This window comes from Girardinichthys multiradiatus, chromosome 9 (assembly GCF_021462225.1).
Source record: "Girardinichthys multiradiatus isolate DD_20200921_A chromosome 9, DD_fGirMul_XY1, whole genome shotgun sequence".
NCBI lineage: Eukaryota > Metazoa > Chordata > Actinopteri > Cyprinodontiformes > Goodeidae > Girardinichthys > Girardinichthys multiradiatus.
In genome coordinates, this window is record NC_061802.1 from 36,622,255 (window position 1) to 36,635,901 (window position 13,647).

The window sequence follows — 13,647 nt, forward strand, 5'->3', positions numbered from 1 at the left end:
GGCAAACACTCATGGCCATCAGACAGGCTGTGATGGCAGCTGGTCTGCAAATAATCAGTGTGTCAACTGATTGATGCTCCTTTCTTTTACCAAAGCCACACAGAGAGACTGAGAGGGAGCTGAGAGGGACGAGCCCTGCTTTTCTGTAACAGAGGACAGCTGCCTTGATGCTGAGGTCTCAAATAGCCTGCTGGAGAACATGATTCCTGTGCAGGCGAGACTGATCAAATTACAGCTGCTGGATGCTGAATAAACCATTGGCTAAACCCTATCTTAACACAAAATACAGTGCCTTGCAAAAGTATTCATATCCCTAGAACGTTTTCCCTTATTGTCACATTATAGCCACAGACTTCAATGTATTTAATTGCAACAGTTTGTGACGGATCAAGACAATGTAGTCCATAACTAAGAAGTGGAGGGAAAACAATAAATGTTTTCAAAGTCTTTAACAAATAAAAATCTGAAAAGTGTGGCATGCATTTGTATTCACCCCCTCAGAGTCAATACTTTGAATAACCTCTTTAGGTTGCAATTACAGAAGCAAGTCCTTCGGGTTAGGTCTCCAATACCTTTGCACATATAACTCAAGGTTATTTAAAATGCATGGGGAGTCTAAGGAAACAGCAGCTTTAGGTCTTGTCAGACTCTCAATTGGATTTGGGTCTGAACTTTTATTAGGCCATTTTAACACTTTGTTTCAGATGTGCTGGCCCGTGGAGACATCTAGAAACTTGCAGGACACTGGCTCCTGGGGGCTGGAGTTGGACACCCTGATCTAAACCATTCCATTGAAGCTACGGCTATATGTTTAGGGTTTTTGTCCTGCTGGAAGGTAAAGCTTTGCACCAGTCTTGTGTCTTTTGCAACCTCTAAAAGGCTTTCTTCCAGTATTGCCATGCATATAGCTTCAGACATCTTCCCATAAGTGATTAATAGCTTCCCTGTCCCTGCTAAAGAAAACCATCCTCACAGCATGATGCTGCCACCACTGTGTTTCACTGTAGGGATAGTGTGTTCAGGGTTATACACAGTGTTGTTTTCTAACAAATATACCATTTTAGTCGTAGGCCAAAAAAGTAAACTTTTGATCTCATCTGACCAGATCACCTTTTTTCACGTTTACTGTGTTCCCTAGATGGCTTGTGGCAAACTATAAACAGGGTGTCTTGTGACTTTCTTCCAACAATTTTCTTTTGTTCTTTCTTCTTGCTTTTCTTACATAATGTACAGATTTGTGTAGTGCACAACTACCAGTTGTCGTTTTGATATGTTGTCCCACCTGAGCTATGTGTTGACAAGAAGAAGGGCTTAAATTTGAGCTGCAGCTTTACAGAAATCCATCTCTACTGCTGCCAATGATGGACTGGCTCTGTATTGATCTAGTGAGAAATTACTGACTCTGAAGTCAAAGATGCAAAATAAATAATAACTGACTATATGATAAAAGCGAGCAAGCTACAGTGTGGTATGATGACACCGACTACCAGTTATTTGGTTGACCTCTCCAGAGGGCGCCGTAATGCAGGGGCAAGAAGTAATTCAGCTTCTATCACGTGTGAGTTTTGCCGCACTATTCACATTGTAACCTGTATCTGTGCAAACTGTGCCATTCATCGCAGGTCTATTGAATGGTGAGCCCTAAGATGTTATGAGGCATTGTGCGCTCTGCAGCTGGAAGCCACAGTTCAAAAGGCAGAACGGCTGAGCGAACAAGGCCTAGAGTAGATGTAAACACTGAACTCTGTGGCCTCCCGGCTGCTCAAGCAAGAACATTCAAAGGGTTCCTGGCAGGCAGTGCTTCACCAGCAGCACCGTGGTCTACAATAAAGATCTCTCGGGAATTTGGTCTCTTGCTTGAAAGATGAAAATGTTTCAGGGAGGATGAATGAGTAGAAAGTAAAATGCTTTACTCACACAATGACTGATGGTAATTCTTTCTCTCTTCAACTCTAGTGATGATGATAATTTAGGCTTTCACATTCAATCACTTTGTTCATGCCTTTGTCCATGTTTCTCAGCAAAAAAAACACTCTTGCAAAATCTTTGCATTATCATGTAAAGGTGAGCGTGCATGGATTTACATAACCAGCAGTTCATGAGTTCACACAGCAGTCCATGAAAACCAGCAGCACGACAACAGCATGTACCAGTTTTAACGAGCAAAGAGGTGCCAGCAGCGACTCATTCTCATTCTAGTGTCACATTCAGATTTAAATGTGGTTCAGAATCAGAATATATCCCCAACTGCAATAGGTAAGAATAAAACTAAAAGAAAATCCCCAATCTCCTAACTAAAGCAGTACAGAACTGATGAAATGTGTAATTATAATGAAGACAGAAGATACTGCCTTTGTTTCTCTCATTTCAGTTCTTAGTGAATAATATCTCTGCACAAACTGCACCTTAATCTAGTCTTGCCTGTTGAATCTCTTTGTATCTGGACTCGATCTTGAAAACAGAAAGCATATTGCTTACAGTGAAGTACATAAACACACACCGACACAATGTTCTGTTGTACTGTATGAGCACCTATTCAAACTCTTGTGATTGTGCCAAGGACAAAATGGCTTTGTTCACCAACAGAGGACGTCAGAGGTCACTTAATTAGTAGACAGAGCCCAAGTGCTGCACACTACGCATTAGACCAAATATATTGTATGTTGTATTTATATATTCATATCGCCTAAACTTAGAGTACAACTTTGTGTTGATTGACCAACACAAAGTAGTGCATACTTTTAAAATCGAAGGAAAATGCACATGTGGCTTTTAAAGTTTTTTATACAAATAAAAACCCTATAATTGTAGAAAGCATTTATGTTCATCCTCCTGTACTCGGATACCTTTAATTTAAATTCAGTCAGAGCATTTGGAGGAGCTGCCAAGATCCACATCTCAGGTGGGAATATCTGTTGACAGACCACCTATTATTCCTACACTCCTAAAATCCGAAAAAATGAAAATAAGAAAGTGATTGTTGAAAGAAAGCCAGCAGACATCCTGTTGCCAGTTTGCCACAAGTCATGGAAGAAGGTGGTCTGGTGAGATGAAACCAAAAATGAAATCTTAGCTTTCAAGCAAAACAGTATGGGAGGTGGAAAATCAAGACTGTATAACCTGAACACACCATCCCTCCAGAAAAACATGATGGTGGCAACATCATAACGTGAGGATCCAACAGAGACAGGCAAACTAGTCAAAAATTTGAATCTCTAGGGGTGCAAAACTGCTAGAGACAAAATGCTTGTAGTTGTAGATGATGTACAGGGTAGTTCTACAAAGTATTGACTTATAGTGGCTGAATAAAAATACATGCCAAACCTTTTAAAAACATTTAAAAATTGTGTTATTTTTCCTTCCACTTCACAATGTTGCACTATTTTGTGTTGATCTATTGCAAAAAAAAATCTAAATAATGGTTGAGTAAGACTTTTTTCAAGGCACTAAAAAGCAACATCATGATCCGGTCTGTCAGACTACCAAAAAAATCAGTATTACCTCAGCCTTGCAGAATTTCTACCAGGAGGAAATTAATCTAAATTAATCTAAAGAAATCTTGCAACAGTTTACCATTCAATTTTTACAAAAAATATAACCTGAAAATATTAGTTTTAACAACATAACACTTCAATGCTGGAAAAAAAATGGTCAACAACAAACTGACAGATTATCAGCTGACCACAGCTCAGTGTTGTTGCTGCTGTGCCTCAACACAACTTCTCCCAATGTAATACCGACAGTAGTACTTTACAACGCACTGCCTTTAACTTAGTACAAATAGGAGCCAGAAGAGCAGAAGCAATGAAAACAGGATTAATTAAGATTTGGAATCCATAATTTACAAATAGGCTTCCTGAAACTGATTTATTTAAGTGAATAAACATGATAATCAATGTGTTTTAATTTAAGTTCTGTATAACTACTACGGTTATTGCAACACGTTAGTTTCAATGGTGCAAGGAGCGCAAATCTTGGGCTGTGGACAATGTGAAACATGTATTGTTCTCTGATGAGTCCACCTTTACTGTTTTCCCCACATCTGGGAGAGTTACGGTGTGGAGAAGCCCCAAAGAAGCGTACCACCCAGACTGTTGCATGTGAAGGTTCAATTAGCAGGGTAAGAGCACAGTTTTGCTCAAAATATTGAAATGCACACAACATTATGGGTGACATACCACAGTTCAAAAGAGGACAAATTGTTGGTGCACGTCTTGCTGGCGCATCTGTGACCAAGACAGCAAGTCTTTGTGATGTATCAAGAGCCACGGTATCCAGGGTAATGTCAGCATACCACCAAGAAGGACGAATCACATCCAACAAGATTAACTGTGGACGCAAGAGGAAGCTGTCTGAAAGGGATGTTCGGGTGCTAACCCGGATTATATCCAAAAAACATAAAATCACGGCAGAATTAAATGTGCACCTCAACTCTCCTGTTTCCACCAGAACTGTCCGTCAGGAGCTCCACAGGGTCAATATACACGGCCGGGCTGCTATAGCCAAACCTTTGGTCACTCATGCCAATGCCAAACGTCGGTTTCAATGGTGCAAGGAGCGCAAATCTTGGACTGTGGACAATGTGAAACATGTATTGTTCTCTGATGAGTCCACCTTTACTGTTTTCCTCACATCTGGGAGAGTTACGGTGTGGAGAAGCCCCAAAGAAGCGTACCACCCAGACTGTTGCATGCCCAGAGTGAAGCATGGGGGTGGATCAGTGATGGTTTGGGTTGCCATATCATGGCATTCCCTTGGCCCAATACTTGTGCTGCCAAGGACTACCGAACCATTCTTGAGGACCATGTGCATCCAATGGTTCAAACATTGTATCCTGAAGGCGGTGCCGTGTATCAGGATGACAATGCACCAATACACACAGCAAGACTGGTGAAAGATTGGTTTGATGAACATGAAAGTGAAGTTGAACATCTCCCATGGCCTGCACAGTCACCAGATCTAAATATTATTGAGCCACTTTGGGGTGTTTTGGAGGAGCGAGTCAGGAAACGTTCGATCGATCTACAGTAAGCCCACATGGTTCCTGTACAGGCCTATTGTTGCCTAACTTGCCTATTGTTTCAGATGCACCGACACAATAAGCAAGTTATAGTGCCGTGAAAAATGGTTTGCCCCCTTACAGATTTCCATTGTTTTTGTTTTTTTATGTCACACTTACATGTTTCAGATTATCAAACAAACTTTAACAGCAGAGATAGATAACTTAAGTAAATACAAAATGCAGTTTTGAAAAACTGATTTTACGTATTAAGGGAAAGAAAAATCTATTTAAACCAGCGCAGTCCTATGTGAAAATAAAAGCCCCCGCTTGCTAAATCATAAATTAGGTTTGATTAGCCACATTTTTTGATTTAGTTTCACACCAGGCCTGATTACTGTCAGACCTGTAGAACCGTGAAACCACTTAAACAGAATCTGTCTCACAACCTGAAATAGGTTAAAGGATCCAGAAAAGCAACGCATAATATCCTAAGCTAAACAAATTCAAGAAAAGATAGGAAACAAAGTCATTGACATTCATCAGTCAAGGGTTCAATGGCTACAAAACCATTTTTAGGGCTTTGGGACTCCAAGGAAACACAATGAGAGCCATTATCAACAAGTATAGAAAACATGGTGCCAAGTAAAGTTACTCCAAAAGCACATCAATGAAAAAAAAGTCCCCATCTCACATTTGCCAAAAAGTATCTCAACGATCCAAGACCTTCGGGGAAATTATTCTGTGGACTGATGAGACAGATGTGGAACTTCTTGGAAGGTGCGACACTTATTGAATCTGGTGTAAAACTAACAAAGCATTTCAGAAAAGATGAATCATGCTGTCAGTCAAACATGGTGGTCGTGTGATGGTCTGGGGCTGAAATTCTTCAGAACCTGGTTGAGTTGACATAATTGATGGAACTATGAATTCTGCTCTCCTAGCTTTTTGTATTTACTCTGGTTATCTTTGCATGATATTGAAACGTGTTATGACATTCATTTTGTGATATAAAACATTTACCGGTAAGTGTGATAAAAAAAAAGCAGGAACAGAAAAAAATCTTTAAAGGAGCAAACTTTTTCTAAGCACCTTATATAACCCATGGTCAGTGGTTTTCCTAAAGAATTTTCTATTCGAGCAACTTTAAACAAAAATCCTCCCAGTTTAGAAAATATTTTAGGTTGTTTGAAAACCTGAAGACTCACCCCCTCCTGCCTGGAGACGAAGCTGAGGCAGACACCGAGACTGGATGCTGTGTCGCTGGACAATTCACAGATTTCCTGCATCTTCTGTAGCACAGCTAGAGGAAGTCCTGAGAGGATCAAACAGAAAACCAGCCGATTACAAAAGAAGACCCTAAAAACTAAATGAGGAATTCAATGAAGCTTTAAAAAGGCATGCAAATTGCTGAAATCCTTAACAACCAAAACCGATGGAGCAGTCTTCATTAGTAGTAGTTCAGACATTTTTATCACTCCATATAATCTGTTTGATGATGCTTTCAGTCTTAATCACAGGCCTTTTATTTCTGCTCTTACATAGTTGAAAGAGATTTAAGTTTTTCTTCTCGCATGTGGATGGGTGCAAATTAAACAACAAAAAATGAGAAATGAACAGAGAAATACAACACTGGTTTGATAGAGCTGCACCCAGTTTCATCCCACCATGAAACACCTTTACCCTGATGGGAGTCGTTTCTCCCTATTAAATCTGACCTCATGAATAAATGGTTTGATGGAAATGATGGAAATTATATGCTACAGCTTTTGCAGTCACCTCTTATAACCCCTTTTATGGCTCTGGGACAATAAATCATAAAAGCACTTATAAATAGGGAGACAAACTAAAACATAATTGGACAAGAAGAGTTTCAGAAATTAGTCAGATTATTGTAAAGTTATGGTGAAGCTGGTTTTTCTCCCTGTACACGCAGTCCAAACTGTGCAAACTGTTTCTTTTGTTTTCCTCTTTAATTTGTCCCCCATGTGCTAATAATACAGTAAAGGGAGAGAACCCCCCCCCAGAAATGATGGTGAAATAGCAGGTTTTACGTTCTGACAGCCCGTCATTTTTCAGCATGGACAGGAACGCTGCCACCTCCTTTTCCAGCTTCTTCTGGCTGACCTCGGCTGCCTGGTGATTCAGAGAGACATGAGAAAGATGCAGATGAGCCGAGGCAGCGCGTGTCGCAATGAAACGGTGTGGGGATTCTCTTTCACAGAAAAACACTGCAGACCAATGTGCCAACACGCTCATTATACATTTCTTTGTTCACAACCACCTGTAGCGAGTCTGTCAGTTCCCCTAGCGACATGCCTTCCTCCTCCTCCTCGCTGCCCTGGTCCTGGGAGCAGTAGTGAGTGCTGTAAGCAGAGTGCTCCTCCAGCGCATCCAGCCACGCCTGGAGGAAAATAACACCGATTTTTATCCTAACTGTTATAAAAAGAAGCATGCAAAAGATTTACCTTACAAATAGTTGAAATGCAAAGATTTTAATTAAAATTTGGAAGATTATGAAACATTACATTAAATATTTTAACGTGAAAGTCTAAGAAAATGGAAGGCAAGGAATGGGCTGTTCCTGTGCTATGCAAAAGTATCTACAAGTATATCAGGGTTAACTTTGACAGCACATTTTAATTCACTATTAGTCATTCATTATTGTAATGTAGTTTCAGTCAGGATTTAGTCATCTGTTGTCATTTTACCTTTTGTCTGATTTTAATCGAGTAATCAAATATAGATCACATTTTGGTTTACTAAATTTATTAAAAATTATGTTCTCAAAAACAAATAAATTAAGACATAATTATCTTTCTTAGGGGCTCCTATTTGTTGAAGGAAAATAATTTATTTACACCTACAGGTCCTTCTCAAAATATTAGCATATTGTGATAAAGTTCATTATTTTCCATAATGTCATGATGAAAATTTAACATTCATATATTTTAGATTCATTGCACACTAACTGAAATATTTCAGGTCTTTTATTGTCTTAATACGGATAATTTTGGCTTACAGCTCATGAAAACCCAAAATTCCTATCTCACAAAATTAGCATATTTCATCCGACCAAAAAAAGAAAAGTGTTTTTAATACAAAAAACGTCAACCTTCAAATAATTATGTACAGTTATGCACTCAATACTTGGTCGGGAATCCTTTTGCAGAAATGACTGCTTCCTATCTCACAAAATTAGCATATCATTAAAAGGGTCTCTAAACGAGCTATGAACCTAATCATCTGAATCAACGAGTTAACTCTAAACACCTGCAAAAGATTCCTGAGGCCTTTAAAACTCCCAGCCTGGTTCATCACTCAAAACCCCAATCATGGGTAAGACTGCCGACCTGACTGCTGTCCAGAAGGCCACTATTGACACCCTCAAGCAAGAGGGTAAGACACAGAAAGACATTTCTGAACGAATAGGCTGTTCCCAGAGTGCTGTATCAAGGCACCTCAGTGGGAAGTCTGTGGGAAGGAAAAAGTGTGGCAGAAAACGCTGCACAACGAGAAGAGGTGACCGGACCCTGAGGAAGATTGTGGAGAAGGGCCGATTCCAGACCTTGGGGGACCTGCGGAAGCAGTGGACTGAGTCTGGAGTAGAAACATCCAGAGCCACCGTGCACAGGCGTGTGCAGGAAATGGGCTACAGGTGCCGCATTCCCCAGGTCAAGCCACTTTTGAACCAGAAACAGTGGCAGAAGCGCCTGACCTGGGCTACAGAGAAGCAGCACTGGACTGTTTGTTGCTCAAGTGGTCCAAAGTACTTTTTTCGGATGAAAGCAAATTCTGCATGTCATTCGGAAATCAAGGTGCCAGAGTCTGGAGGAAGACTGGGGAGAAGGAAATGCCAAAATGCCAGAAGTCCAGTGTCAAGTACCCACAGTCAGTGATGGTCTGGGGTGCCGTGTCAGCTGCTGGTGTTGGTCCACTGTTTTTTTTATCAAGGGCAGGGTCAATGCAGCTAGCTATCAGGAGATTTTGGAGCACTTCATGCTTCCATCTGCTGAAAAGCTTTATGGAGATGAAGATTTCATTTTCAGCATGACCTGGCACCTGCTCACAGTGCCAAAACCACTGGTAAATGGTTTACTGACCATGGTATCACTGTGCTTCAATTGGCCTGCCAACTCTCCTGACCTGAACCCCATAGAGAATCTGTGGGATATTGTGAAGAGAACGTTGAGAGACTCAAGACCCAACACTCTGGATGAGCTAAAGGCCGCTATCGAAGCATCCTGGGCCTCCATAAGACCTCAGCAGTGCCACAGGCTGATTGCCTCCATGCCACGCCGCATTGAAGCAGTCATTTCTGCAAAGGATTCCTGACCAAGTATTGAGTGCATAACTGTACATGATTATTTGAAGGTTGACGTTTTTTGTATTAAAAACACTTTTCTTTTATTGGTCGGATGAAATATGCTAATTTTGTGAGATAGGAATTTTGGGTTTTCATGAGCTGTATGCCAAAATCATCCGTATTAAGACAATAAAAGACCTGAAATATTTCAGTTAGTGTGCAATGAATCTAAAATATATGAATGTTAAATTTTCATCATGACATTATGGAAAATAATTAACTTTATCACAATATGCTAATATTTTGAGAAGGACCTGTAGAGTTAAGCTAAAAATTATAAATACCCCGGGCAGATCTAGATTTAAAATTATGTTCATTCAACCAGGAAGTTTGTTTCTGACAGGAAATGAGACAATAAAGCTATGTAAAAGGAGCAATGTTTGTTTTCATTACATTTTAGTAAACAATGTCATGTTGTAAATGATTTAAACTCTCAATAATAAGAGGAAAAATCTATATTACAGCAGTTAAACCCTTCTTATAATGGCTTAGCAGCTTTATGCATGTTACCATTGGTATTTTGGAAATGTATTTTAGGTAAGGAGCTCTAAGTCAATGAGGTTAGAAGCTCTCCTTGTACTCACCATCATTTTTAGGTCCCTCCTTAGATTTTGGGTCACTCCAAAATTATGAATTAGTTACAGTCAGACGAAATATGTTTCTGTTCAAAACATGTTTTCTGTCCTCATGAAGCCCATTGAGATCATACCAGGAGAGCAAAACCATAATCAAAATAAAGGGTGGCTATTTGGAAGAATCTAAAATATAAAAATGGTTAGTTATTTCACACTTTTTGTTTACTACCTATTTCCATGTGTGCTCATTTATAGTTTTGTTGCCCACCCCCGACTCTGATACACCTAAATAAAATCCGGTTGAAACAATTGTTTTTTCAGATCACCTAACAGCTGTTTCATGAACGTCTCAGATGCTTATTAGGGAACAATCACAATCATGAAGCCTGGGGAACACACAATACAAGTCAGGCATTTGGACGTAGGCCTCCTATTTGGCTCATAAATTACATGAAGGTTTATGTTTATAATGGCACAAAACTTTAAGATGTTCAAGGGGTATGAATAAATTGCAATTGTAAGGCACTGCAGCTTCCACAATGACTGAAAACTGGGGGAAGCAGCTCAACTAAAAAAAGAAACATTACATAAAAGTCACATACAGGTCCTTCTCAAAATATTAGCATATTGTGATAAAGTTAATTATTTTCCATAATGTCATGATGAAAATTTAACATTCATATATTTTAGATTTATTGCACACTAACTGAAATATTTCAGGTCTTTTATTGTCTTAATACGGATGATTTTGGCATACAGCTCATGAAAACCCAAAATTCCTATCTCACAAAATTAGCATATTTCATCCGACCAATAAAAGAAAAGTGTTTTTAATACAAAAAACGTCAACCTTCAAATAATCATGTACAGTTATGCACTCAATACTTGGTCAGGAATCCTTTTGCAGAAATGACTGCTTCAATGCGGCGTGGCATGGAGGCAATCAGCCTGTGGCACTGCTGAGGTCTTATGGAGGCCCAGGATGCTTCGATAGCGGCCTTTAGCTCATCCAGAGTGTTGGGTCTTGAGTCTCTCAATGTTCTCTTCACAATATCCCACAGATTCTCTATGGGGTTCAGGTCAGGAGAGTTGGCAGGCCAATTGAGCACAGTGATACCATGGTCAGTAAACCATTTACCAGTGGTTTTGGCACTGTGAGCAGGTACCAGGTCGTGCTGAAAAATGAAATCTTCATCTCCATAAAGCTTTTCAGCAGATGGAAGCATAAAGTGCTCCAAAATCTCCTGATAGCTAGCTGCATTGACCCTGCCCTTGATAAAACACAGTGGACCAACACCAGCAGCTGACACGGCACCCCAGACCATCAATAACTGTGGGTACTTGACACTGGACTTCTGGCATTTCCTTCTCCCCAGTCTTCCTCCAGACTCTGGCACCTTGATTTCCGAATGACATGCAGAATTTGCTTTCATCTGAAAAAAGTACTTTGGACCACTGAGCAACAGTCCAGTGCTGCTTCTCTTTAGCCCAGGTCAGGCGCTTCAGCCGCTGTTTCTGGTTCAAAAGTGGCTTGACCTGGGGAATGCGGCACCTGTAGCCCATTTCCTGCACACGCCTGTGCACGGTGGCTCTGGATGTTTCTACTCCAGACTCAGTCCACTGCTTCCGCAGGTCCCCCAAGGTCTGGAATCGGCCCTTCTCCACAATCTTCCTCAGGGTCCGGTCACCTCTTCTCGTTGTGCAGCGTTTTCTGCCACACTTTTTCCTTCCCACAGACTTCCCACTGAGGTGCCTTGATACAGCACTCTGGGAACAGCCTATTCGTTCAGAAATGTCTTTCTGTGTCTTACCCTCTTGCTTGAGGGTGTCAATAGTGGCCTTCTGGACAGCAGTCAGGTCGGCAGTCTTACCCATGATTGGGGTTTTGAGTGATGAACCAGGCTGGGAGTTTTAAAGGCCTCAGGAATCTTTTGCAGGTGTTTAGAGTTAACTCGTTGATTCAGATGATTAGGTTCATAGCTCGTTTAGAGACCCTTTTAATGATATGCTAATTTTGTGAGATAGGAATTTTGGGTTTTCATGAGCTGTATGCCAAAATTATCCGTATTAAGACAATAAAAGACCTGAAATATTTCACTTAGTGTGCAATGAATCTAAAATATATGAATGTTAAATTTTCATCATGACATTATGGAAAATAATGAACTTTATCACAATATGCTAATATTTTGAGAAGGACCTGTATAGCTGATAAAAATCTCTAAACCTTAATGTTTTATTTTAATCATCAGTTCTCAATCGTATTTCAATCATGTGTTTTAACTTGATAAATAAAGATAACTCATTTCATTTAATACTTGTAGAAAATAGAAAAGCATCATTCATCATTTCTTTGATTACACTTGTAGTTTATATTTATGCTAAAGATAAGACAGTTAATATATGACTCCATACAGGCCTTTGTTAATCTGGAAAAAAAATCATAACACAAAAAACTTCACCTCTTTGCTGTGTTGCTACTAAATTAATTGTATGATCTTTAACATAGCTTTTTTTCCTACGTTGTACAAGTTTGGTTGCAGGGTTTTATACACACATAAAAGGATAAAGCTTTGATGGCTGTGACAAAACACAGGAAGTTATCGTTTGACAAAGCTAGCTGTAGCCAGAACAGCCACAGATAACAATCAAAACTTCTGTGCTCATTACCCAAGTTGTATTTTTATTGCTTTGTTTCACATCCTTTATGGTAAAAACATCTTTAACTTCTTAACAGCTCATTTTACTGTGATGTGAAGAATCAGAGGCCTGTCAAGGGTCAGCAACATGGTTTGAGCTTTAATGATGCTACTGTGCTTTATTGGCTATTTACGAAATCTGTGACGAACTGAAGTTGCATCGACAAACAAAAGTTCAATATTCTAGTTATAACCTAAATGTTTATATGAACTTCAAAATTCATGACTAATTGATTATGAAATCCCCAACTCCACATCATGGTTATTCTGTTCTGGGCTCTAATTTGGGTCAAATTAAATGAAAACCTTTTCTTAACTTTTACATCACATGTTAACTAAGCAAACACAAGATTTTGTCCTACAAAAGTTTTTTATTCTCCCCAAACCTTTTCAAATTTTTTTATGTTGTAACTGAAACATGTTTGAAATACAGAAAATAATTAAGACATGGAAGGAAAATGATAAATGGTTTTAAAAACTTATACAAAATTTTGAATGTATTTATATTCAGCTCCCTCAGATGATGCATATTGAACAGGATTTGGGTCAGAACTTTGACTAAGCCATTCTACCACATTTACAGTCTTTAATCTAAACTATTCCATTGTAACTCTAGCTGTACGTTTAGGGATGTTGTCTCGCTGTAACATGACCACGCACCAGTTTCAAGTCTTTTAAGAGAATCAAACTGTATTTTGCTCCACCCATCATTTTATCAACTTTGTCCCTGCTTTTTTGTCCATCACAAAAAATCTCAATACAACACATTGAAGTTAGTGGTTGTAAGAAAACTAAATGTGAAAAAGTGCAGAGTGGTGGGCAGAAGCTGCAGCTGTATGGGCAGCAGATTGCCTGCCAGGGGTAAAAACCACAGCAATTTTATATACTGTATACCTAAAAGACATCACCGACCCCCTCCTGGACCCCCTGCAGTTTGCCTACAGAGCCAACAGGTCTGTAGATGATGCAGTCAACCTAGCCCTTCACTTCATCCTCCGGCACCTGGAC

The 13,647-nt window shown here is 39.6% G+C and overlaps 1 protein-coding gene across 3 annotated transcripts in view; it reads right to left on the reverse strand.

Annotated features, from left to right (window-relative positions):
* Positions 1 to 13,647, reverse strand: part of osbpl1a (oxysterol binding protein-like 1A) — a 46,315-nt gene that overhangs the window by 15,912 nt on the left and 16,756 nt on the right. For all 3 annotated transcript variants that reach the window (XM_047375324.1, XM_047375323.1, XM_047375325.1), the window contains 3 exons: positions 7,284 to 7,403; positions 7,054 to 7,135; positions 6,208 to 6,314 (listed from right to left, as the gene is read on the reverse strand). In XM_047375324.1, the coding sequence (XP_047231280.1) occupies positions 6,208 to 6,314; positions 7,054 to 7,135; positions 7,284 to 7,403 (309 nt within the window). The remainder of the gene's footprint in view (positions 1 to 6,207; positions 6,315 to 7,053; positions 7,136 to 7,283; positions 7,404 to 13,647) is intronic.